Raw genomic sequence first — 24,483 nt, forward strand, 5'->3', positions numbered from 1 at the left:
AACAGTTAACGCATACTTTATTTCTGTATTTACAATGTTGAAAATAAAATACATTGTATCTGGCTATTCCTAATAAATGCAAAAATAGAAACCTCGCTTTTCAAAAAAAAGTGCAGAAACATAAGTTAGAACATGATAACTTTAAAACATAGAATATTATTTCTCAGTGTTTTTACTATGAAAAAGCACTTGAAAAACAAGCACCATAATTCATCTTAAAGATGACTTTCCATCAGAGCAGCATCATAGGGCAAAACAAGTAAAAGGTTAGTATGGAAATGTAGTAGCAAATTCTTCAATATTTTAAATGGCTTAAACCGTCCTAAACAATTGTAAGCTGTTCAGACTATTCTTTTGCAATAGCTTTACCACATAGACGAATGTTAATACAGCCATATTTGGTCGTGTGCACGGCCAAGAGACCTTCAAATATGCCTTCTGCCTGTGGCTTGAACTGGACTGGCACGTTGATGTAATGATGGGATCTGCAAGGAGACAATTGTGCATATTCATCATCAACAACCAAGCAAGCTGCACCAGATACTGAAGTTCTGGTCCTTATTCTCACCAAAACTATACATTTGATGCATACTAGACCATCAAGTTTATTTTTACAGTTTCATTTATTACTCTTCTGAAGGAAGATTTTAAAGGTGATCCTTTTCTACAGGCTATGCAACATATTGAAATATTTTATTGCTGCTAGTTTACGTTATTTCTGCCTCTTCTCACAGCACATCTATTACTTTTACAGCAAAGTTACTACATGTCTTCACAAGTGTGTTGATGAGCACACTGAAATGTACAATTCTCAATCAATTTAAAGCTGGTAAAATATTTTCAGTTATTTTTAATTGCCTCTACATGAATAAATATTTCACTGAATCACCACAAGCCAATACATCAATCCTCAACCAGTATTTTCAAGCTGTTGCATCACATCTTTTTTGGTTACTTACTTCTATTCAGATTGCATACAAACATGCCAAATAGTAAAATTCAGCTGTAGGTAGGCTATAAAGGGTGGCTGTCTTAATTGTCAAAAGCCTAAAGTGAACGTGTTAAAATAAGAAATATAAGCTATACAAGCAAAAAAGCTGGAAATGCTGAGCAGAAGCCTATTAGCCATGGCATCTGATGGAAATATTCAGTACTAACAAAGAAGTAGAAGTAACAGGCACACATTAGAATAAGGAAAAACAAATAGCAGAACTTGCTAAAAAAAAAAAAGGATTTGTTTGTTTCTTAAACTTTATCATAACTCTAGTTCTCTGCCTTTGGAAGTATTTAGTGCTATCCAGCATCTTTTAGAATGCGTTCATTTCCTCTACTTTTTATTATTTTGTTACTACTAGATATTATATACTAGATATAGAACAACATCAGTATGACCATTTCATTTGTAACAGGTGCATTGTATTAGAAAACAAAAAAGGTACTAAGAATTGAAACTGAAGCTCAAGACTCAGTCTGCTGAAGACTTTACAAAAGTAAAAATAAATTTAAGAGAAAATCAGGTGTACACAAGTCTGTATCTTCAGAGCAATATATGTATGCTTCCTTACATATCCCAGCATACAGTCAAAAAAAATATAACCAAACTCAAGCTTACACTATCAAAGCAACAGTAAGTCATGTATCACGCTTCAAGAGAAGTCCATGTCCAATGTTCAAAGATTGATTTCCAAAACAGTTATTACTAACCTCAGTATATGGCATATGGCAACTATATTCAGTTTAATTTGACCATAGAATTCAAGTCCATTTAGTTGGTGCTATACATTGTCTTTTAGAGAAGCAGAATTAATCAGGCACTGCTCAGTTTGCTTTGCAGCAGTCAGTTTATTTGTGATGACCAGGATAAGGCTCAGCACTTGAATTTTCATACTTCCCTATCCAACAGGAAATACCCTATTTTCACTTTCTTCAACTAAGTAAACTGGGAAGTTCAGACTCCAAGTACAATGGTTCTTCAGGCTACCCCACAGCATACATAATCTCAATTAATCTATGATGGTTTCACAGTCTTTTGAGGTTATTCTATCAGTTTCAATTGGTATTTCTGAAGCCTGGTATGTCTGATGCCTACTTCATAGTCAAATACAAACTAATACAGTAATCTTATAAAAACAGTATTTTGATAGAAACAGCACTGGTAAGTTGTAGCTAAATCACTGTAATCAGTAACAAAAGATGGATCTCTAGAGTAGTGGCTACAGAACCAAAAATAATTAGTCAAGCAAAGAACAATTTTACCTTTAAGAGTATCTGAAACTTCTGCTAGCCTGTAATTAGGTTGTTTCAGATGGCTTTTGAAGGCAATAGAAACACCTTAGTTTCCAAACTTTTTTAGATAGGCACGATCTGGTAGCCCTTCCAGAAACAGAACTTAATCAAAGGTTCTTACAAAATCAAGTGTTTTAAAAGTTTCAATTACGTTTGTAAAACTTAAAGTTAACTTGTTTTAGGCACTTCAAAAGCTACTTTAACAAGATAACCCTTTGCAGTAAAAATAATAAAAATCTATTTGTCAGCAAACAGGACTCATCTTTTAAATATCAGTTCCTGCAAAGAATGGGTGGGAAGAAATTCTTTCTGGACGTAAATTAGCTAACCAACATCTTCATGGTTAAAAAGACAAATAAGATGGATAGAAAGATGCTTTAAGATACTTGGCGAAGATTATTACAGTTGCTTACTGGTTTTACTGCAGATTCGGTTGCAAGATGCTCTATTTGGGAAAAGCCCATTGTTATTTTCAATTCAGCAAACAGTGGTAAAGGACACTGCTAACTGTTGGCACTTGTGAGCACATAACCAATTGAACAAGAACTGGCATGTCACTTTATCAGCTTCAGAAGGTGAGATTCTTTATTTTAAAACCAAAACAAGACCCTGTGATTCCATTACTCAGTTGTAACACTTGATTATGCAGAATTACTTTCAAATTTGGCAAAATGAGAAGCATGCAACAAACCATCTTTATTGCCTAACATTTTTGGTTCAAAACATAGATTGAGGATGCTTTCTATTTTTACACTCTTATTAACAGACTACAAGTCCAAGTTCCTAAGCAGTTTTCTTACCTAATTGCTTTTGAATATTACTTTATCAAATGCCCAGTCAGCCTGGGTTAGATGGCTTTCTTCAGATCCTCTTTCATGCTGATCTGAAATGAAAGCCACTTACAGAACTATTTTTAATGGTGGTTTGGTTTTGGTGGGGTTTTTTTGTTTGTTTTAAAGCACTGTCCAAGTTAAGTAATTCTTCTGTGCTTTATGCTCTTAAATGGGAGGGCTTTTTCAGAGCTCTGCTGATTTCAAATAAATTAATTTTTAAAAGCCAGAAAAGGTCAACATTTATAACTAAAGAAAAATAGCCAAAGCTACCAGAAAAGTGTTTCTGGAATGTGATTAGAAGTAGAGTACATCCAGTTGAAAACCTTTTGAAATAACATTGAATATTTGACTTGTTAACTCTACTTTGGATAAAAGCACTAGGATTTTTATCAACTCCCATAGAAAACATACCAAGAAGATTTGACTGCAATCCTAAAGAGTATTTTTGAAACATGTATCTTCCAATTAAGTTACTCACCTTTTTTCATGGATTGTCAATACATGACTGTCCTTTGCCAAAGGCTGTACAGCCTCAGATAGATCTAGCAAGTTGTCTTTATTTGGGTAGATTTTTATCTTGTCCACTACTTTGGGTAATAAACACTTCAGTGGCAATTTTAATTAAAAAAAATGCAAGTGAAGTAGAGGCACTAAAAAGTATGTCTCAGTGGAGTTAAACACTTACTAGAAACTGGCTTCAAAATACCTTGAATACTGCAGTTAGTAACATAACATCTATTACAAAGATGGGGCTGTGAAGTATCACCGGAAGAGAAGAAACAGAGTACCTAGTTCTATTTCCAACCTTACACACAACTTCCATTCTGCACATACTTAGTTTCCTCATCTTTAAAATGGAGAAATATCTAAATGCTGAAAATGTATGCTGTATGACTTCTAATGAAATGGTTGCATTTTTATCTTCCTGACACTCCCATCGTTACAGATGAGCATGTTTGTTGCAGTATCTCTTTATGAGATGACTAACAGGACTGTCAAATACCTGCAGTAATCAACTCTCAGGATGGCTGGGTTTATTTTGAAGGACTTTTATCACTAACTTAAAAACTCCTTTTATGCAAGTAATATGCTGAACTACTTGGTATGACCAAGCAATTCCACTGGTTGCTCAAACCTACATTTGCAGAGAATCTTTCACGCAGCTCTGCAGGTTTGTCAAATTAGAAGCATGATGAAGGCAATTTGGTCTGTTGTGTACAAAGTATAAATGGAAGGAATGACTTGATTGTGCACAGCAGGCCAAATGGCTAAATGAAGCATTAAGTTTATCATGAAAAGCAGCAACACTGTTTGCAGTGAAGAAATTGGCAGATGCAGAAGTAACTGCGTGGGATCATTCTGTTTCTAACCAAGATTACAGAGCACAGTATTAGCAAAAAAACCTCACATATTTAACTAGACAGCTACAATGCTAGGTCTTTATACCTACATTTTAGCACTGTACATTGAGAAGATATTTATCTTTATCTGAATTAATTTTTTCGTTGTTGTTAGTCAAGAATGTTAGCACAAGAGTTACTTACCTCAGAGAGTATTTTGAGTGCTTGATGTAGAAAGGCTCATTGGGACTCAAAAATTTCAGCTGCAATTTAATACAAAACGCTTAAAGACCCACTGTATCTAAGCCTATTATATTCACTTTATAACATGGTTAAGATAAACAAGGTAATTTACAAATACAGCATTAGATAGACCCAGTGTTTAAAAATGAAACATGCCCAGATTTGTGCAATTTGAGAAAAACTGAAGTCTCAGGATATTTTAATGAAGTTAAAAAAAAGATAACAAGAAATCTATGATCTTTTTTAACTACTGCATAATTTACACTGACTCAGTCAAGAAAAGAGAAATTACAGAGGAGAGCAAATTTTTTCAAGTATAATACTGTTTTTTGAAACTAAAAACACAAGACTTGCACTATTGCCATCTTATGCCCCGAGTGCCCAGAGTAAATAAATAAATAAATGAATAAATGAAAATCTACGTAAAACAGTTGAACTGCTAGGAGGATTTACGAAAATATGTATTTAGAAGAAACCCCCATCAGACTTACCAAATGTGTTCTAAATGAGTTATTTCGCAAGTTGACTTTTAACGTGCGTGACTCCCCAATTCTAGTTGGAAGAAAAGTGTACAGGTCTTCTGGTGCGTACACCCCACGAGTTATCTCATTTAGTCTGATATGGAAAAGGGAGTTAAGATAATAAGATTTTACTTCTATGGTCTGGATATATTGATTACATACTTCAAGACATTCATATTTTCTTAAGAGAATAAACAAGGAAAAATTGAAAGACCTTGAAGGCATCGACTCTCTCACCTTGTGTTTCATACGTTATACATTTTAGCCATTAAGAGTCTAATGAAAGCATCTCTGCAACATAAATATATAGAGCTTACTTACATATGCTTTTACAATCTGAATTTTCCCTCCATATTCTTTACTAGACAGCTCGTCTCTTTTCAGGGATTCCACATTTAACCAAAACATTTTACTCTCCTGCCATACTCACATCATCCCATAGTATAAGAATTGTAGATCAATTTTAGAGAAAAATAGCAACATTAAGACACGCAGTACACCACATTCTCACAATGAACTTGAACATTTTGTAAAACCACCAAAATGGGTCAGTAAACAATTCTGCTGCTGATACTAGTTTTCAGAAGAACATATTATGAATAGGAAACTTAAGAACTTAAATGAAAAGAATGTGAAACTGAACAACACAATACAACACGAGGTTTGGTCAAGTATGTTTCTGCAGCTATTTGCTCATATAGGATAACTAAGATTGGAAGAGACTCAAGAGGTCTCAAGTTCAACACCTCTTGCACCAAGAGCATCAGTTATGGGCTCAGAAAAGATGTTTCACAGGGCTTTGTCCTGTTAGGTCCCAGAAATCTCCAAGGGCAGACAACAGAGCCTCTCTGGGCAGCCTGTTCCACCACACAAGCTATTGTAACAGCAAAAAGGTTTGGTTGTGCTTTTGAAACTTCCTACCATTAGCAGCACCTCATTTCAGTTCTTGCCCATACATACCCTGCTTTAGTTGTACAAGCTTCAGAGCAAACCTTCCTTTTAGGTATAACTGGGCTTCCAGCTTCTATGAGGGTATCCGCAGAAGCCCTTCCAACTGCAGCTGTATTTTCTGCTTTAGTTCCCTATTGACGAAGATAAGGAAGCCTTTAAATTTTGTATTCAAAAGGTCCCAAGTACTTAAGTCATTTTCCTTAGCCAAGGGAAGGGAGTGAAACTTTTTTAAAGTATAGTATTTCAGAACAGTAACGGATCATTGAGACAGAGCAACAGCTTGGCAGGACCAAGCTTTTGTGTTTTATGTACCATGTTTTGTCTTTACTTGTTAAAAGGCAGTTCACAGAACACTAGCAGTGCAGCGCAGGTGCAATCTTATGAAGGTTGCAAGAAATTTCTCTGCAGACATTCTTGAGGCCCATGTGCCTCAAGAACAGCAAAGTCAGCAAAACAACTGCTCAGAGAGGAAGATACCAGTTATCATTGCAGTTTAATTCCCACCAAAGCACGAAGCTTTGTAATACTTCTGTATTATGAAGGATACATCATTCCCAAAGGGACATCACTCCAGAGAAAAAGAATCTGATAACACGGTAAATAGTAACTGTCATACTTAGAAATTAGGACAGAATATTTACCACTGTCACAACCTCTATTCAATGTACTCTCTAACACAAGAAAACCAGATCACCCAAAGAGAATATTTTGCCAAACAGCTAATTCAAAATTCTCCACTGTCTGATGAATCTAGCCAGTTATACTGTCTGGAGCCCCTTGGGTTACAACATCTTGACAAAAAGACAAAGAACTAAAGAACCTCCCACATTCATGGTCATACAACATAATCTTTTTTTCCCAAATAGCACTGATGTTTTAGACAAGCTGTTGATTTCTTTATGCATGGAAGATTTAAAAAATATTTTCCTCGTCAATAGAGCTGCTATGACAAACTTGCCTTTTGGACATTGATTTCTCTCCTTAAAAGAGCTGCTAGTCAGTCTGCCAGAAATAGCAGCAGCTAACAAAAAACCTTAAAATTAAGAATATTCTTCGGTTGCAAATAACCCATGAACCACAGTAGAACCCAATAGCTAAAGATAAAAAAAAAACCTGCATACACATTTTGTTTCAAGAGCTTTTAGTTTTCCATGTAGGAAAAAATGATGGGTGTCATGCTTTGGTGTTATCATTCAAATTCTACGGGATCAACAGGGCAAGTTCACTGCATAAGAATAACACCCATTATGGAAAATAATCAGAAGTTCTGTCTTCCCTATCTTTATAAAACTATCTTCAAGTATTGCTTTATTTGACATCTTACTGATTTCTCCTGTTTCAAATGAAAGTAGTATGTTAAACATTCTCCATACAGTTCTCTTCATCCTGATCAAAAGCATATGAATACATTTAGCTCTGAAATTGGAATTAATTTTGCTCAGCGAGCTTAATTAAAGGGTTTTTTTTTCCCCCTGTTTCTCCTGGAATACCCAAATAAGATGAAGGTTCCATATTGCTAATAACAATAAAAATCAAATCAGAACTTTTAGTAAAGTATTCTGTATTAAGCGTTCAAAAATTAAGCTCGATGTGTTCACTTTGCCTCTTGCAAAATAGTACACTAAAAAGTTACTTAGCACAGTAGTTAAAGTACACAGATCACATTAAAAAAAAACCACGTCTATCGTTTGTAGTATTTTCAAACAACATTGGAATTCTTTATGCAGTCCTCAACTTCCTACACACTGAAGAAGTCATCATAACCTAGGTCCTGCCTCAGCCCTATGACAGGTCCTTGCCAATTGACTGCTTCAACAAGAAGAGATCAATACCTAAACCTAAATGCTAATCCAAAGTATTTGTGCACAGTGGTGGCATTCATTTTTTGCCCATTGATCATTGGCCAGTTCCTCATAGCAAATGTTCATCAGGAAGAGGAAAAACTAAGCCTGCATTGTCACTATTGACAGGAAAAGACTGCAAAGGGCATTCAGAGTCCTTCCTCTCTCTATCCCTAGCATTAGATGTGAAAACCAGTTCTTCTGAGTTGGAGTCTATGGTTTCTAATGGTGGGAAATGCAAATGCAAACAGAGCAAAGTCACAGCTAATTGACTTTCTAGGAAAAAAAAAGAAAATGGGAAGTGCCACTGATTTTCCTAACTTCACCTTGTTCTAGTTCTTTCCTGACGTCGTTCACATCTCTTTCCAATTCTACTGAAGCAGTGCTATAAATATATACACCACTCTGTCACTGTGGATGACAGTCAGTTCTCCTGTTTCATTTTATCAAAAATCACAGCAGTACCCCACCTAGGGCAAGCCTAGTAGGATACAAGTCCTTTCCAAAGCTGTAGTAATGTAGTACACACCCTTGGTTCCTAGGACATAACAGGCAATAACTGACTTGTCTTCTCTAAAAGCAGACCACATTGAAAAGCTGCAAGAGTCCAAGTGAATGTTCTGTGTTGACTACTCTTGCAAAATAATATCTAGTTTCCTTATCTAGTTGATAAAAAAGATTTTCTACTCTTTATCAAAAATGATTTCAGGATATTTCAAGTATTTTTTGTAATGCTTCTTTCCTAGAAGTCTAAGGAAAGATCTAACAGTTAATGGCTTTAAGTAGAATCAAGAGGAAAGAGAAACAAATCTGACAGATAGTTCAAAGACAGTGATATCAAGTCATGCTGCTCAAAGATTTACATAATTCTGACAACTACTCATGTTCTTAGAAGAGAATTATTCAGAACTCTAGAATTCTAATAAAGAATTCATCTTTTCTCAAGTTTTAAACAGTCAACTGACAGATGTTTTCCTCGCTTTATGGGAAATTATGTTCAAAGTCTTTGATGAAAGCTTAAAAAAATCTCAAAACAAACACTGTACAAGTCTCATTCTTCCAGACAAAATTAGAAGTCATTTAGCATTTATATTATTAACAAGCCCCATTTTCAACACAATTAACTACTGGGAAGAAAAAAGACCCTACAAAGTAAAAGGTATCTTGCCAAGAAGGGTAAAGTAAGGTTCCTACTACCAGGCACGCTTGGTACTCTGAAGGAAGAACTCAAATCCTTATCCAGGCTTCTCAGAAAAATAAAGTCCAATTTTCCAGAGAGGACATGAAAGCATATGTAGCAATCACACAAGATCAAAGTTCTTCACATTCAGGTCATCTAACTAAGCATTAGAATTTACTTATCTTAAATATTTAAAAATAGATTCTGCGTCCGATGCAGACTCACTTTGGATGGATGGATGGCAAGGTAGTGACTAGAAGTGAGCTAAGAACTGATTTTCTGTGCTCTCTCAACTCCCAAACCCATTTCTCTAGGCCTCACCATAAAATTAGAGGTCAGGAGCATGAGAAGAGCAAAGAACAGCTCTGATTTAATTGTTCCCATGTATAAATCTAAATAATTATCCACATCTATGCTGAACTCTGATAAAATGCTCAGATTGATTTCATCAGAAACATACCCATATCTCCAAAGCAGATGGTAATAAACTAAAAATTGAGCTACCTATTGGATCAAAGGTCAACTACTTTACTACTTATTTACAGAAATAAACCCAATGCATTTAGCAGGTGATATAAACAAATCTGCCCCTATAGAAATGATTCCCACAGGAGTTTCTCTACTGTCTCTGAGCAGAAAGCAAAATTTTACATGTTAAATGACAAAAGATAATGCATTATCACATAAGACTAAAAACTCATTTTTGTAATATAAGAAAAACAGTACAGTTCAGACTGTATCTTTTTTCATAATATCACTGAGGCATATCAACAATAATACAGTGTAGTGACATTAAAATGTTATCAAATAACAGGATAGCGTTTATAGCATTTATATACTCACTGTTCCAGAAAGCTGAAACCTTAATTTGTGTTTCCAACTAGGTTTTTCAACAGGGTGACACTCAAGGTCCCAGAACTGAGAGTAATCCCCACTTTCTCTAGGAAAAAATATTAGAGAAACCTACAAAAACAAGAAGTACAGTTTACAAAAGTTCAAAATAATTTATCAAACTCCATAACTTTACTTGTACGGAGTTTCAATAAAGCCAGCACAATTATTTATACACTACAAAAATCGATGCATGCATTCCACACACATAATCTTGCAGAAAACGTTATCATTCATCCTTCTTTGCCTGCAAATGAAAAGGTTCTGATAAAAAGGGTTGTGTAACCAGATGCACAAAATTTGAGTTCGGCTAACTTGTCTTACAAGAAGCAAGCAAGCATTTGTACAATTATTCCTATTAGAAAATGAGGGGAAAAGAGAACCAGGGAATGTGACAACTAAGCTGTGAATAACTGTACTTTTCCACCTCAGGTCTATAACAGGAGCCTGTTCTACAATTACTAGAAGGATTGAAATTTAAGTTACTGGTCACACATTTGATTATCCTTAAAGGTCAGCCATGTAACAAAGGCTCCTCTCTATATGGTGTCGTTACCAGGTTACTTCAACTGTAATCTTACATTGTTTCCACAACTGGGGTTTGAGAATGAGAAAAAGGGAGCAGCAGGTTAGAATAGATCACTACAACTATATTTTTTAACCAAATATTATCAGATTCACTGAAGAAAAAAAAAACCAACAATCACAATACATAATAGCAACCTATATCTTATCTGCTACAGCCAACAGCCTCATCTACCAAGAGTTAAAATGTTGCATCTGACCTAGGATTGCTAAGGCAAACATACTGGTTTAAAGATGCTTTTCAACATTAGCAAAAAAAAAGTCCCTTTTTTTTTGTAAATATATTCTAAGTTGTATCATCAATATCACAACCTATAATGATTAAAATACAGATATTTGTGAAGATAACAGATAAGAATAAGGTATTATTAGAGGAGGAAGGCGAGGGAAAAAAGCCCTACAGAAACCCATTCAGTACATCCTTGGATGTGTTTTATAATTGTGGTTATGAAACCCTCTACTGGCCAGAAGGTAAAATTGTAAGCCAAATGAAATGAACTTTAGGACCAAACAACGGCTCCTGAAGAATTATGACAGAAACAGGAGCTAGCTCTCACTCCAGTTTTGCAAAAACACCAGTACAATTTCTAATAATCTTGTGGATTTTGCATAGCATTTTAAAACAACTTTCTGTTCTAGAATAGAGTATCTTCTAAAACAACAAAACAAAGCAAAACTATAGATTGCATGAAATCTTAAAATAACTCAGCTGACATTATAATGCTGGTGCTAAGTAGATACAGAGCACTTAATTCAAATAGATATAATGAAAACCAGCTTCAATAATTCAACTGTTATTTCAGAAAATTTATCCTGTAGGGTACTATTTTACAATTAAGATAAATTAACATGCTCGAAACGTCAGTTTACCTTCTCTTTTCCATGAGCTTCAAGTGTACCAGAAACACGGTAACACCTGAAAGCAGAGTAAGTAGCTCTATAAACGGAACCAGTCCCATCCATGGCCTGCAAATGAAGTTAGACACCAGATTCAGAAGGGATTAGAACACATACTGCCCTCCCTTTCCCCCGCCCCCACCAAGCTTACAAAAGACTGAAAAGAAAATGCACCCAATAAAGCTATTTTCAAATGAGCAAATAATATGCAATCCCTAAAAGCAAACAACAAAGACTTGAAGCTACTACAGTACTTATGCAGTCATCATGACTACTGACTTCCAGTTTAGACGTGGTGCACTAACTGGAACACTACATACTCTGTCTTCACAGTCATGACTACATTCACAAAATTTCTGGGATATGAGAGTTTTTTCATCGTTTCATAACCATACTAATTCTAGCACAGAATCAAATGACCATCACAGCATTCAGCTATCAAGAATTAGGAAACTATTTACAAATACTAGTTACAGCTACTACAGTAACTGCAAAATCAGCAGTAATGTACTTCAGATATTCTTTCCCTACCTTTAAATTACCTACACACATATAATGCAGAGCAGAATTCTAGAAGCGTATGTTTCATAACAGGGCAAGTTAGATTGGCATTCTGGATCAGAAACAAACACCTTTCATGTATGTTTGACTACTTAGCGCAATCCAGAAGACAACACTGGATGAGCAAAAGTAAGCACCGTAAGCTAGTAAGTGAACCAGAAATAGGCTCACAGAGCACTGATTCCCAGCCAGAGAGTATACTAGAGAAAAAAAGGAAAACTTTTCCTTTATATGGACATAGTCAGAGTGATGGTGAAGAAACTCTGAGTTCAGGCTCAAAAAGGCATACTTTCTTAAGAGGCTAGAGGGAGAAAGAGAGAATAAGTAAAAAAAAAAAAAAAAGGGAATTTGCATAAAACACTCTCAATGCAAGCATTCACTCACTTTAACATAGGGTGGAGTAAACGATGACAAATTCCACCTGACACTTTCATCCCCCTTATTCTCCATTTCCAGGTAACTCTCTGCAAGAGAAATATCACATGTAAATATATAAATATATTAAAAGTCTTTGTTCAAATACCTTTATTTCTAGATACAGTGCAGATTACTGGTAAGGGTTCTTATGATGTCAAGTAGATTCAAAACTTCAGGAGCAGACTCAAATAAAGCACACTATCAGAAATTCCTTGCGAGTTTTTACAAATAAATTTGGAAGTCAAGTCTTCCAGTGAAGAATCACATTGAAGATGCTTACAAGAAGATAGAACCAAACTTGATATGCCTAAAAGAACTGAAGAGAATCCTCCAAAAGACCCTGAAGAATATCAGAGACAATTATGTGGTTGTATGGTCTGCAGGAAGAATTTAGCTCCTTGCTAATTGTCATACTCTGAATTTTCAAAGAGAAATCTAAGTCAACTCCCACAGTTTCAATTTGTTGCCTTCAGATTTTTGGAGGCCATCTTCACTTTCTAGTGTACAAAAACAGACACCCCCCCTCCAAAAAAAAAAAAATCCCTGAAGATACCAACTCTTATCCAAGATGTTATTTGGCTGCTCAGGGACTAACACTGACAGTATTGTTAAAAAAAAAAAAAGCAAAGATATAATCAATATAATCAATAAAGTAAGCCTTGGTAGTTCTAGAGGTGGTTAAATGAAAGCCTAGGGTCAGTGAATCACTACAAAAATATTGGATACTTAGAAAAAGAACACACCACACTAACAAATCTGGTATCTATATAACAGATTGAGAGTTTCATACAGTAATCTGAAGAATTTGAAGTATTTACTGTAATTAAAAGTACAGACAAAGGATTTTCAACAAACTGCTCCTAGATCATTAAGTACGAGATAGAACAGCCAATCTCAGAGCTGACATTCCTGGAAACTTAAGGCAGAATATTTCCCTTCTACCTGTAGATAGATTTGTCTAAACATCTTTGGAACACATACAAAATGAGAATGGGTGTACTGCACAACAACACTGGTGCAAAAGTAGTAATAGTGCCTTTTTTTTTTTTTTTTTTATAGAGGCACAGTTCAGTTGCAACATCAATAATTTAAGAAATTGGCAACTTATCTGCCTGTATACAAACCATCTGCAGGAAAATGTTACTATGGAGAAAGAAAGATTTCCATCACAAGGACTAACAGTTCAATGTATCAAAACATGCTAACTGGAACTGTATCAACAAATTCAAGGCATTCAAGTTCCCAAACATTCAATACAGAAAACAAAAACACTGAAGATCTCTCAGATGTTATATTTATTAAGTATTATTACCTGTGCATTCACCAGCTCTTGTTTTGGGAAAAATAACTGATCTGTTCTTTATTTCCATTTTTGTTAAAGGATGTGCTGAGAGAGGTTTTGCCACGTGAACAGTAGGACTTGCAGATTGTGGAGTAAATAAACCACGTCTTCTCGATGGAGAGCTTGTTCCAGATGCATCCTGTGCCTCGCGAATCTGCACTTTAATAAACTTTTACACAATTTAGAGAGAAAGACTTAAAATAGTGAATGTTCTTACATTAACAAGTCAGACTATTCAAGTCTATTCCCTTGAGCTCTAAAAATGTTTACTGTTCAGCCTCCCATCCCAACAGAGAAAAAAGTCTTAAGACAGCTGGACATCTCTAACTTTTGTTCCTGATGTTTTAAGATTTTAGGATAAATTTAATTCAGGAGAATAGGGAAAATTTACTGAGCACTTACTTTCTAGAAGTTTGAATTCAATACTCAAGATGTTCTGTTTCATCTGAACCCCACTCCCTTCTGCCAACTTCTGCAAATATTTCTCATTTATTTGTTATTACAAACAGTATTTTATTACAATAATGTTTTATCAGAAATGTTTTGGAATTATTTTTATTAATAGATCAGCAGTGGATTGTTCCTCAATAAAAGAAACAAAATAATAATTTATATCAATTGAATTTAATCGCCTATTGCTACAATATTCTCTGTTTGCAGAGAAAGGGACCAGGGCTGTCTGAAACAGAATGAAGATTATGTTCATTTTCAGCTGTGTAAATAATGTTTCTAAAAATTAAATAAAAAATCTTACCATACTTTCTGCCTTATTAAACAGATAGCAAAGAAATGGCAAAAGCATTACCAAGTACCAGATACCTTACAATTAGATTGGTTTGGATACACCCTCTACTTCTGCCATACTAGGTTTGTTTCTTCTCTTCAACTTTTTATTATTTAGTAATTAAATCAAAATTATTTAATATTTTATTAACACAGTAAAAGATGTACACAATGCCAATTTCCTTCTCTACAAATTCCTTTTTATCAGCTTCTCATGTTTTTTCTTGGTGGTTTTGGTGTGGTTTTTTGTTTGTTTTCCTCATCGTAGGGCAAAGTCTTGGATTAAAATGCATGAGAAGCAAGAACCTATTCTACACATTCATTTTCACAGACTTGTCTGCCAGAAGGTTAAGTTCACTTTAAGGGAGTCCAAAGTGAAATGCAGAGTCTTGTCCAACAACCTGCTTTAACTCCTTTTGTCTTAAAAGATTACATAGAGATACATACACACGCTACATGTGTAGTCTATATAAACAAATATATATGCAGATATAAAAAAGCAGAGATATATAGATAATTATATATGTAAGAAACATAAATTCAGCATTTCTAGAAAATGATATATAAATAGTAAGTATATTGAAAAAATTTTGATTGGCAATGCAGTCCAACTGTTCACATCATGGTATTTCTTTAGAGATTAATGAAACAAGATTCTCAATTTTCAAAACATGTTTTATTGCCTTGGGTTGTTTTTTTTTTTTTTTTTTTTGGAAAGACCATCTTTACAAATCTGTGGTGTGGAGGGAGAGATTTTAAATGAGAATTAAGTTTACAGAACTTGTGCTCCACATATAAGAGATTTTGGCAACATTACTAGCCACTTACTTTTTGTCCATTATCACAGTGGATGTAGACTAGCCCACTCCAAGGAATTACAGAAGGCTTTGTGGCAAGTGATGGATTAGGACTCACCAGAATTAGTGCACGGCTCCTAAAAGTTAAAAAAAACATTTTGTCTAATATGAGGATCAAGCTAACAAAGATAATAGATCTCCCTAGCTCAAGAAAGAATATACTTTTAAGATAGCAGCTAAGCAAAGATGATCTAGAAACAAATATCAATAGTAATTAAGTATCTGAACATATTATGTTTTGCTAGAAACTTAAAAATAACTTACTGCATAAACTTGTTATTGATATTTCTTTAAGGGTACAGAGGGAAAGCATGACATACACATTAAGAAACAACGTATCAGGCCATAAAAAGCAAACATAAAACTACATGAATCAGAAAAAATACACTTCAGAAGGAAATAGTTCCATTCAAACAAAGTATGCACAAATTGCACCTTTGAAACCAATTCTAGCTTCAAAGAATTTGCATGCTTTCCTTCCTCCCACTCAGAACCACTGATTTTGGAGAAAAACTTCAATAGTTTCTATAGTTACGTAGGAAGGGGACAACAAAGAGTCCTCTAAAATCATTCCAAGAAATTATAACATAAGACAGTAATTTGACCAGCGAGAACATAAGTTTGATTTACAATGCTCTATATTCAATATCATAAAATTTCAACATAAAGAGGGCAGAAAGTAAGCAATGAGGCCATTCAAAAAAAAAAATACAAGTACAAAAAAATCACATTGATTTTAAATGAGGACAGTTAATGAGCAAAAGCACTCAAATCATCCCAGAAGAGTTAGCTTAAAGCGTCACTAGCAGAGCACTGCATTTGAAAAGTTTAGTGCAAGAACAAAATCAGTCCTCATAGGAAAGCCAGTTCCACAATAATCCTCAGAATAAAACCCTTCTCCACACACACTTCAACTAACAGACATCAATAACCTCATACTAATTCACGATATTAATATTTCCTTAAAGAATCGTTGAAATCAGTTTCCACTAGGAGAAAGTCCCACATAGGCACAGTCAACCTACACAAACACAAAGCCAACGTGCACAAAGCCATTTCAAACTTACCATTTTGGATGAAAATATATATTGTTACTATTATTTTAAAATTTCAGTACTCAGAATCTTTACACTTACGGCTCTCCCACTCTCTCACACATATACAATCTGTTATGTGAGAACATGACTTACTAAGTACACATACAGTTCTCAGTTACTACCTGTTGTCACAAATTATTTCACTGTCTTTGCTCCTAGCAGCCTGACCTCTGACATTTACTGCCAACTTCACATACAAATCCAACCTGCATGGAATCGTGAACCAGATGTCTCAAAAGGATGAGATTTAACCTACAGATACCACCTCTCGCTACTTTTCCTGCTGTGGAATGGAACAGTCTAGGGAAAAAAAATCCTGCCTAACCACCCTTTCAAACTTTATTCAGAAGGGAAGTCATAATTGCCTTGTTTAGGAAGTGTCTTTGAAAGTTTTTCCAGATGCCAACAGTCCCTGCTCCAAAAGTGCAATTCCTTTGACAGTACCTATCAATACTTCCAACACTGAGATATCTCCATGATAAAGTCTCTTAGAAAGCTACCAAATTCAGTAGGGACTTAGGATTTAATGATTCCACATTCAGACAGGTTAGAGGTTGCACCTATCACATTCCAGGGAGTTTAAGGATCATAGTTAAGGTGAAACAGGAGGTGGCCTGCATGATCTAGCAAGCTCCAATGTGGCAAAGGCAGTCTTTGATTTTAGGACTTCCACTCTCACTAAGGAACTGGAGCTTCTCCTTCCATGGAGAAATCAGCTCAAGAATTCCATGCAGCTCCAGTCATCACAGTCCATATTATAAAAAGGTTGCCAGGCTTCCATCCTGACACCATGACTGCTCTCGTCATGGTATGGAGATTGTCATAGAAAGTAGAAAACCATGTAAGCAGAGCCTGTCGTGCTTAAGTCAGCTGTTCCCACAGGTCTGTTTTCTGCTTGCAGGCCTCTGTTCTTGATTCAGACTACTTTTTGGATCCAACCTGTTTGGCCACAGTTTATTCTTCCCTAGTGAAAAGAACACTATAATTATGCAACACAAGAAAGTTGCTTCAAGCCTGTCACCAATCCTCTCAATTAAAAAAAAAATTTGAAGGAGTCCTGAGTCTAGGATACAAGATACTCAACACATCCTTGCTATTAGCTATTGCAGATTGTATGTTGGTCTCTCACTGTTTTAATCGGCCATTCCTTGCAGATATTCTAACCCCTGCATAGAACCATCTTCATTTTTTTCTGACTAATGGTAAAAGCCCCCCAACAATACACTCAGGAATTTACATCTAAATGAGTATCAAATTAAATGTTGAGGCTCCATCATACCTTGAACAGTGATGCAGGACTGAAGAGAAAGCCTCTGCTTTGTGTAAACATTTAAAGATAACATAGTTGCTTAATTCTTTAAGAGCGTTTCTGAATTTACCTTAATTTTAATTCAGAAATGAGAAGTGGTAAAATGTTTTTTGTTGACACCTGTTAGGAGTCCATACAAGCAATGATGGTACAAAGACTGTTCCAAAATGCTGCTAGTTCAGGTAGAGATGACCTGACACTGACTTGCCATTTCACACTAATGAGTACTGAGAAGCCACAGGTTAACCAACAAAAAACAATTTTATCAATACATAATGAATCAAGTGCTGATAAATATCAAAGAAATATCCTGTTTTAAATACATAAGTCATTCAACTAAAAAAAATAATATTGTGAAAGGATGTTTTTAGAAGTTCAGTTTTGTTGACCTGGAAAATTATACAAGAGTAACAACATATCTAAGAACAGAAAACTCCTGGTCTGCAGGTAACTTTGTATACAACAGAAAAACATTCCCTGTACAAAGAACTATAAAGGATAAAGTCAAATAAGTAAGGTTAGCTTTACATGCCAGTTGACAAAATGACTGTACCCTACAACAGACTATAAGTTGCTCTAAAATCTCACCGTACTTCCTATAAAAAAAGGAATCTATGTAAAGAAACTTACTCTGGTTCAATAACTCCGTGTTGTGGGGTTATAGTAAGGCAGTGAGCTGGCCACGAAAGCTCAAATGTCAGCATCCTACTAGAATTGTTGACTATTTGTACATGTCCAGTATCAGCTGTTCCACCTAAAACACAGAAAAGCTATAAAAAGCTAACAAGTACAAAAATTCACAAAAGTGTGCAAGAGTCAGAGATGCACCAATTAAGATAAAGCATTTCCTGCCCTATTTTTTTTAATTAAACTTCACAGTGCTTTAAAATATACACAATTACGTAGCACATACTGTACGTATACAAACACATACAGCACTTTACCACCACAATTTAACCAAAACTCTGTTCTAATCAGATTTATTGCCTACATGCAATACTACTGCGGCAAGATTATTGGTCACACTTACAAACATGAGAGAATTTTGAACGTAAGTAGTAGTTATTTTAATACTAAAATGATTAAGTTATTAAATGAAGAAAATACTTACTAATAGAAGGAGGTAACAAAATCAAATGCTCAGGCTTAACAGCCCAAGTCTGTTGAGCATCCATTTTATTCTGAACTTCATCGTTGGTTTTCACAGGTAATGGAGGACCCTGAGGCCCCTTAACAGGAAGAACATCCAACGTTGCATTGATAAGTCTTGCAGCATTCTCAGATCTGGAAGTAAGATTGCATTAAGCAAAAGTAGTAACGAAAATAGCTTAAAAGTCATTATAATAGCTTACTCTTAGTATCTCTCAAAATTTAACACTGAAATACAATGTTGTTCACAAGGACTTTCAATTTAATTCATTATTATAAAAAGAAAAATGAAGCCAACAGCTACATCATAGAATGGCTTAGGCTGGAGAGGACGTTAAAAGTCACTGAGTTCCAACCTGCCTGCCATGCCTTGCCATCCACTAGATCAGCCTGCTGCCCAGGATCCCATTCAGCCTCTACCTTGAACGCCTCCAGAGAAGGGGCACCCACAGCCTCTCCAGGTTGTGCCAGCATCCCTTTGATTAACAGATTTCTTCCTATCATCTAACCGGGCTTTAGATGATTTTAGATAAACGGAGTCACACTTAGGCATTATCCAACAGTTACTCTTATACTTTACCGGATTGATTCCAAATGATGTCCAGGAGATTGCTGAAAAACATCTCGATTAACAACAAAATATCCAACCACAGTGAGGATAATTTTTCGCATATTTGCATAGAAAAGACGGATATCATTTGTCCCTCGTGGGATATCACACACTGAAAGAGTAATAGAGCAATTCTAGCAAGAACAAAAGAATCACACTCAGAAATTGCACAACAGAGATTTTGGATATACTCCTATTTAACCTTTTGGTTAAGAATTATGGATCATTCCAGAAACAGCTTACAAAGATTATCAGGCATAAATCAACATTAACAAAGTGTAGCTTTTGAATTATGTAAGTTATTTTCTACCTTTATGCACAATATACGTATTAATTTGATTCTACGTCCAGTTAAAGTCAAGGTTAATTTGTTTACCATGACAAGACTTAAAAATAATTGTTTTCTCAAAATTTTTAATAATTAAGTCCAAGTTCACTTCTGTGCTTTAAGCAACTTAATGTAGAATTGACAGAATGAGAAAGTGAATGCTTCTCACGCAGGATGCATTTGATCCATTCTTGCTTCTGCTACATAATAATTTACCCCAAAATTTTCTAATGATTGTACACAGCATCTACACTTCAGCTATGGATAAGACAGATGAATACCCTCACAATAATGAAACTTAGGAATGCTGTGAAATTCATACTCTTATAAGTATGCATGCTGATTGTCAAGTCTAATTGCATAGTTCATTGTGCAGCACACTGATGCATCAAGCATGTAGGCTGGTGAAAAACTGACAACACACCATTTCAAACACTAATGTCAGTGTATAATTTTGGAGTGACAAGGAGGTAATGAAGGGCTTTAAGTCTGTATCAGTGTTTACTACTTAAAAGCAACTTTCTGAATTCCCCTTTAAAGGCTTATTAGCAGTGCTATGTAAGTCCATTGTTGTTATTTGTTGTTTGTTTTTAATAATACTAATCTTCTCCTCAATATATTTATTCAGTACAGAAAATACTGAATAGAATGCTAGGGATCTTTTACTTGCAGGATAAATAAGTCTTGCCAAGTAAAAGGACTGTGCTCAAATAGAAAAGAAAAAAAGCCTGTATTTGACAGCCACTAAGATGCAAGATGCCTTATTTTCTACAGAAAGAAAAAGAAAATTAAACTACTACTAGCAAGACTATCACTGATCATCTTATTAATGGAAGTTATCTCGGCTGTCTTATGCCCTCTTATACCAAGTACACAACTTCAGAGCACACTCAAGAGCTCAAGTTTCTTGTATTCCCTAGGATCTTACCTCAAGATGATCGATCACTTTTTCAAGTAAAGACAGTATAAAAATCTATTGGGACAGAATCAGGCTAAAACTTTCATTCAAGTGTAGTGGCATTATAACAGTAAATTCTTTCCATATGTAAATCAAACTAGCATAAGAAATAGAGTTTTACTGTCATAAGAAGGCTTCTGTTAAAGGACTTGATTTTTTTTTTTTATTTGGAGGATACCTTTACAATACATTCTGCTCTTTTTTAATAAGTTCCTTGATAACATATTTTCTGTACTTCTGCCTATGATGTTGTTATTTAACTTGAGAAGGGAAATACAACTTTTAATATCAGCAAAGTAAATTTTAAATTTTCAAATACAGAATATATATCTGTAGTAAAACCTGAAACTTTCATGAAGTGAAACATTGAGTCTCTTTCTCAAGTTCTAATCTCTCTTCCAATAAAACTGAAAATTTTAATGTCAATGTTATGAGTATTTGATAGGAAAAAAGAGAAGTAAACAGTTTATATATGTATTGAGTAAAAGTGATGAATTTTGCTTCTGCTTTTATCAAAGATAAAAGAAAAAGAACTAGGATTTAAGCCTAAAATGCATTTTTCCCCCACCCTAGAACAAGTTTACATCTTTTAAAAGTTAATAGGCCTACCTTCTGTCACAAGCTGCTCCCCTTGAAACTCTTCATCAAATACAATGTTTCTCAATAAACTGTTTTCCGGGACTATGGGTTTTGCCACCTCAAGTTCACACATCATAGCTCTGTTAGAGATGAGAAAACAATCACTGAATTACTCAAAGCACTGAAAACACGGATAAGAAGAAATTAGTGAGATGATAATTATCTACCATCACTAACTTTTACCATTTCTGAAATATCTGACAGGCTGAATTGTTGTCAAGATTATCACACGTGCAGCTATAATATGAGCTTTTTATTCTAAGTCCAATGGTTAAATTCAACTAGTTTTAATACTTTATTTGGATAACAATAGGTACAGTGACTTCAATAAAGCTTCAGGCAACAGTGAAAGATCCCTCATTCACAGAAAGAAGCTTTGCACTGCATGGTGCTGCCCAGGGAGGTGGTGGAATCACCAACCCTGGAGGTGTTCAAGGAACAGAATCACCAAGGTTGGAAAAGACCTACAAGATCATCCAGTCCAACCATCCACCTATCACCATAGTTCTTACTAAATGTCTGGACATTGTGCTGAGGGACATGGTTTAGTGAGAGCTATTGGTGATCAGTGGATTGTTGGATTGGATGATCTTGTAGGTCTTTTCCAACCTTGGTTATTCTGTGATCATTGACTCCTTAGTACTGTCGGTTGTCAGCATTTTGTATGATGATAGCATGCTGTGCACAGCCACTTATGTCATTAAAAGCAGAACACATTCTATTTTTATGCATTCATTATATAAATTGAAAGATAAATACAGCTTCTACTTAAGCTTGGTTAGATATATTCTACAGATTTAACAGAATGGCTTGGGTTAGAAGGGACCTCAAAGACCATTAAGTTCCAGCCCCTCTCCCATGGGCAGAGTTGCCAATCAATAAATCAAGCATTAGATCAGACTGCCCAGGGCCACATCCAGCCTGGCTGTTCCAATCTCCTGGAACAAAGCACCCACAGCTTCTCTGGGCAGCCTGTTCCAGCACCTCACCATCCTCACGGAAATAAACTTCTAATCTCCCCTCCTTTAATTTAAAACCATTCCCCCTTGTCCTATCACTATCTACCCCTGTAAAAATCTGAATTTCCCTCCTGTTCCCTTTAAGTATTGGAAGGCCATAATGATGGCCCCCTAAAGCCTTCTCTTCTCCAGACTGAACAGCCCAGTTCCTTCAGCCTGTCTTCATAGGAGAGGTGCTCCAGTCCCTGGATCATCTCTGTGGCCCTTCTCTGAAACCTCTCCAAAAAGTTCCACATCATCTCTGTGTGGATGTTATTTCTCTCACATACACATTCACTCATATGCTGCTTTTCTCCATATAATTTACCAAATCAAGATGCTTATCTCAATCAAAACTGAATTTACTGAATTTTAGTACTACTCCTTTCAAGAGTGTTTTACTGAAAAAAAATAGCTATGTACACATTGGGGAAAAAAAAGACAGTAAGACAGAAGACAGCTCTCTTCTGATATACACACATACAAAAAAAACCAGAAATCCTGCCCCAAAAACCAACATGTTCACACTCAAGAATGTAAAAAGAGCACAATCCTTAACTAGAATTGTACCTACAGTATATAAGCTAAATGTTTAAAAAAAAATTCGAACCATCACAAGCACCCACCTTCAAATAACAAATCTCAGACGTAAGACTTACCGCATCTGTCCTTATCATCCAGGTTTCTTGTACTGTGCCTGCCATTCCTGGAAGCATGCTAAAACCATGGCAGCATACACTTCAGTTTTAACATTTTGTGAAATATATGCCTATATAACAATAGCAAAGGACATCTTACCTACGATATCGCTGCCTGGAAATTTCATCACCACAAAAGAAACATATTGTTGATAATAATGTCTTTGGTTTAAGAAAGTTCCTTTCCTTTTCTACAGGATTCCACGTGACTGTAATCATCTGATAAAATAAACAGACAACACATTTGGGAAAAAAAATCTTAGTTTTAGTACTAATGTTTGGAAAATTAAGTAAAATTTTTAAAAGTCAGATGAGATTTTAATGAGGAACTAGTGAGATGCTTTCATTAAGCACGTTTTAATCAATACAACTTGTTCATAATCAGGCAATATACTTACTTCATGCATTCCTTCTGTCAGTATGAACTTCTCTGGAGATACTGTCATTACCTGAGGGTCCACAACTGTTTTTGTCTGTAGGTTGGCAAAGCACAGTGCTTTCACATACGCAGCACGAGAGCCTGTATTTCTTATGCGGAAAGAAACTCTCTTTAATCTTGAAGGCAATAATTCATCCAGTGTTAACGTGTAGCTGTCTGACAGTTTTTTAACGCTCTCTAAGATTATATTGCTAGTTCCTCCATATCCAGATAAAGGGATCTGGGAAAAAACAAACAAAAACAACAGTACTTCAAATGAATGCCTTCTCACTAAAACTTCTGTAAAATCACATTCAACTACACAAGGATGCACAGCAAGACAACCGAAAAAGCTTAAAGTGTGAACTGAAGAAACTTAGCAAGAAGTAAAGAAGATTCAGACTATTTCATTTGATTCAAGTTTTACCAAAAATTAATTTATGGCTTATATTATATACATATATATATACACATATATACACATATATATATATATACACATACACACATACATACATATATATATATATTTTTTTTTTTAAACATATCTATAGTTAAAAGAGGCTACTTTTAAAACGGTACATAAAACATTTCTTCCTTCTACACAAGAGGAACAAAGTACATACAAAAGTTAAGGCTACTTAAACCAAAATTCAATACCCATATGACCTTCTAAGTATGCAAACACACACAGTGGATATCTTGAGAAGTTTCAACTTTTTGACAGAAACAACATACTTACAACAATTAA

The 24,483-nt window shown here is 35.2% G+C and overlaps 1 protein-coding gene across 4 annotated transcripts in view; it reads right to left on the reverse strand.

Moving 5' to 3' along the window:
* Nucleotides 1-24,483, reverse strand: part of CEP192 (centrosomal protein 192) — a 60,230-nt gene continuing 35,747 nt past the window's right edge. For all 4 annotated transcript variants that reach the window (XM_031588999.2, XM_090137344.1, XM_031588998.2 and 1 more), the window contains exons 30-44: nt 23,713-23,973; nt 23,415-23,533; nt 21,589-21,698; nt 19,664-19,805; nt 19,046-19,218; nt 18,565-18,688; nt 15,500-15,605; nt 13,859-14,057; nt 12,514-12,593; nt 11,542-11,637; nt 10,039-10,158; nt 6,184-6,305; nt 5,194-5,317; nt 4,664-4,722; nt 1-485 (exon numbers count right to left, since the gene is read on the reverse strand). In XM_031588999.2, the coding sequence (XP_031444859.2) occupies nt 347-485; nt 4,664-4,722; nt 5,194-5,317; nt 6,184-6,305; nt 10,039-10,158; nt 11,542-11,637; nt 12,514-12,593; nt 13,859-14,057; nt 15,500-15,605; nt 18,565-18,688; nt 19,046-19,218; nt 19,664-19,805; nt 21,589-21,698; nt 23,415-23,533; nt 23,713-23,973 (1,974 nt within the window). In that variant the 3' untranslated portion in view covers nt 1-346. The remainder of the gene's footprint in view (nt 486-4,663; nt 4,723-5,193; nt 5,318-6,183; nt 6,306-10,038; nt 10,159-11,541; nt 11,638-12,513; nt 12,594-13,858; nt 14,058-15,499; nt 15,606-18,564; nt 18,689-19,045; nt 19,219-19,663; nt 19,806-21,588; nt 21,699-23,414; nt 23,534-23,712; nt 23,974-24,483) is intronic.

This window comes from Phasianus colchicus, chromosome 3 (assembly GCF_987193195.1).
Source record: "Phasianus colchicus chromosome 3, bPhaCol1.hap1.1, whole genome shotgun sequence".
In the NCBI taxonomy this organism is placed as follows: Eukaryota; Metazoa; Chordata; class Aves; order Galliformes; family Phasianidae; genus Phasianus; species Phasianus colchicus.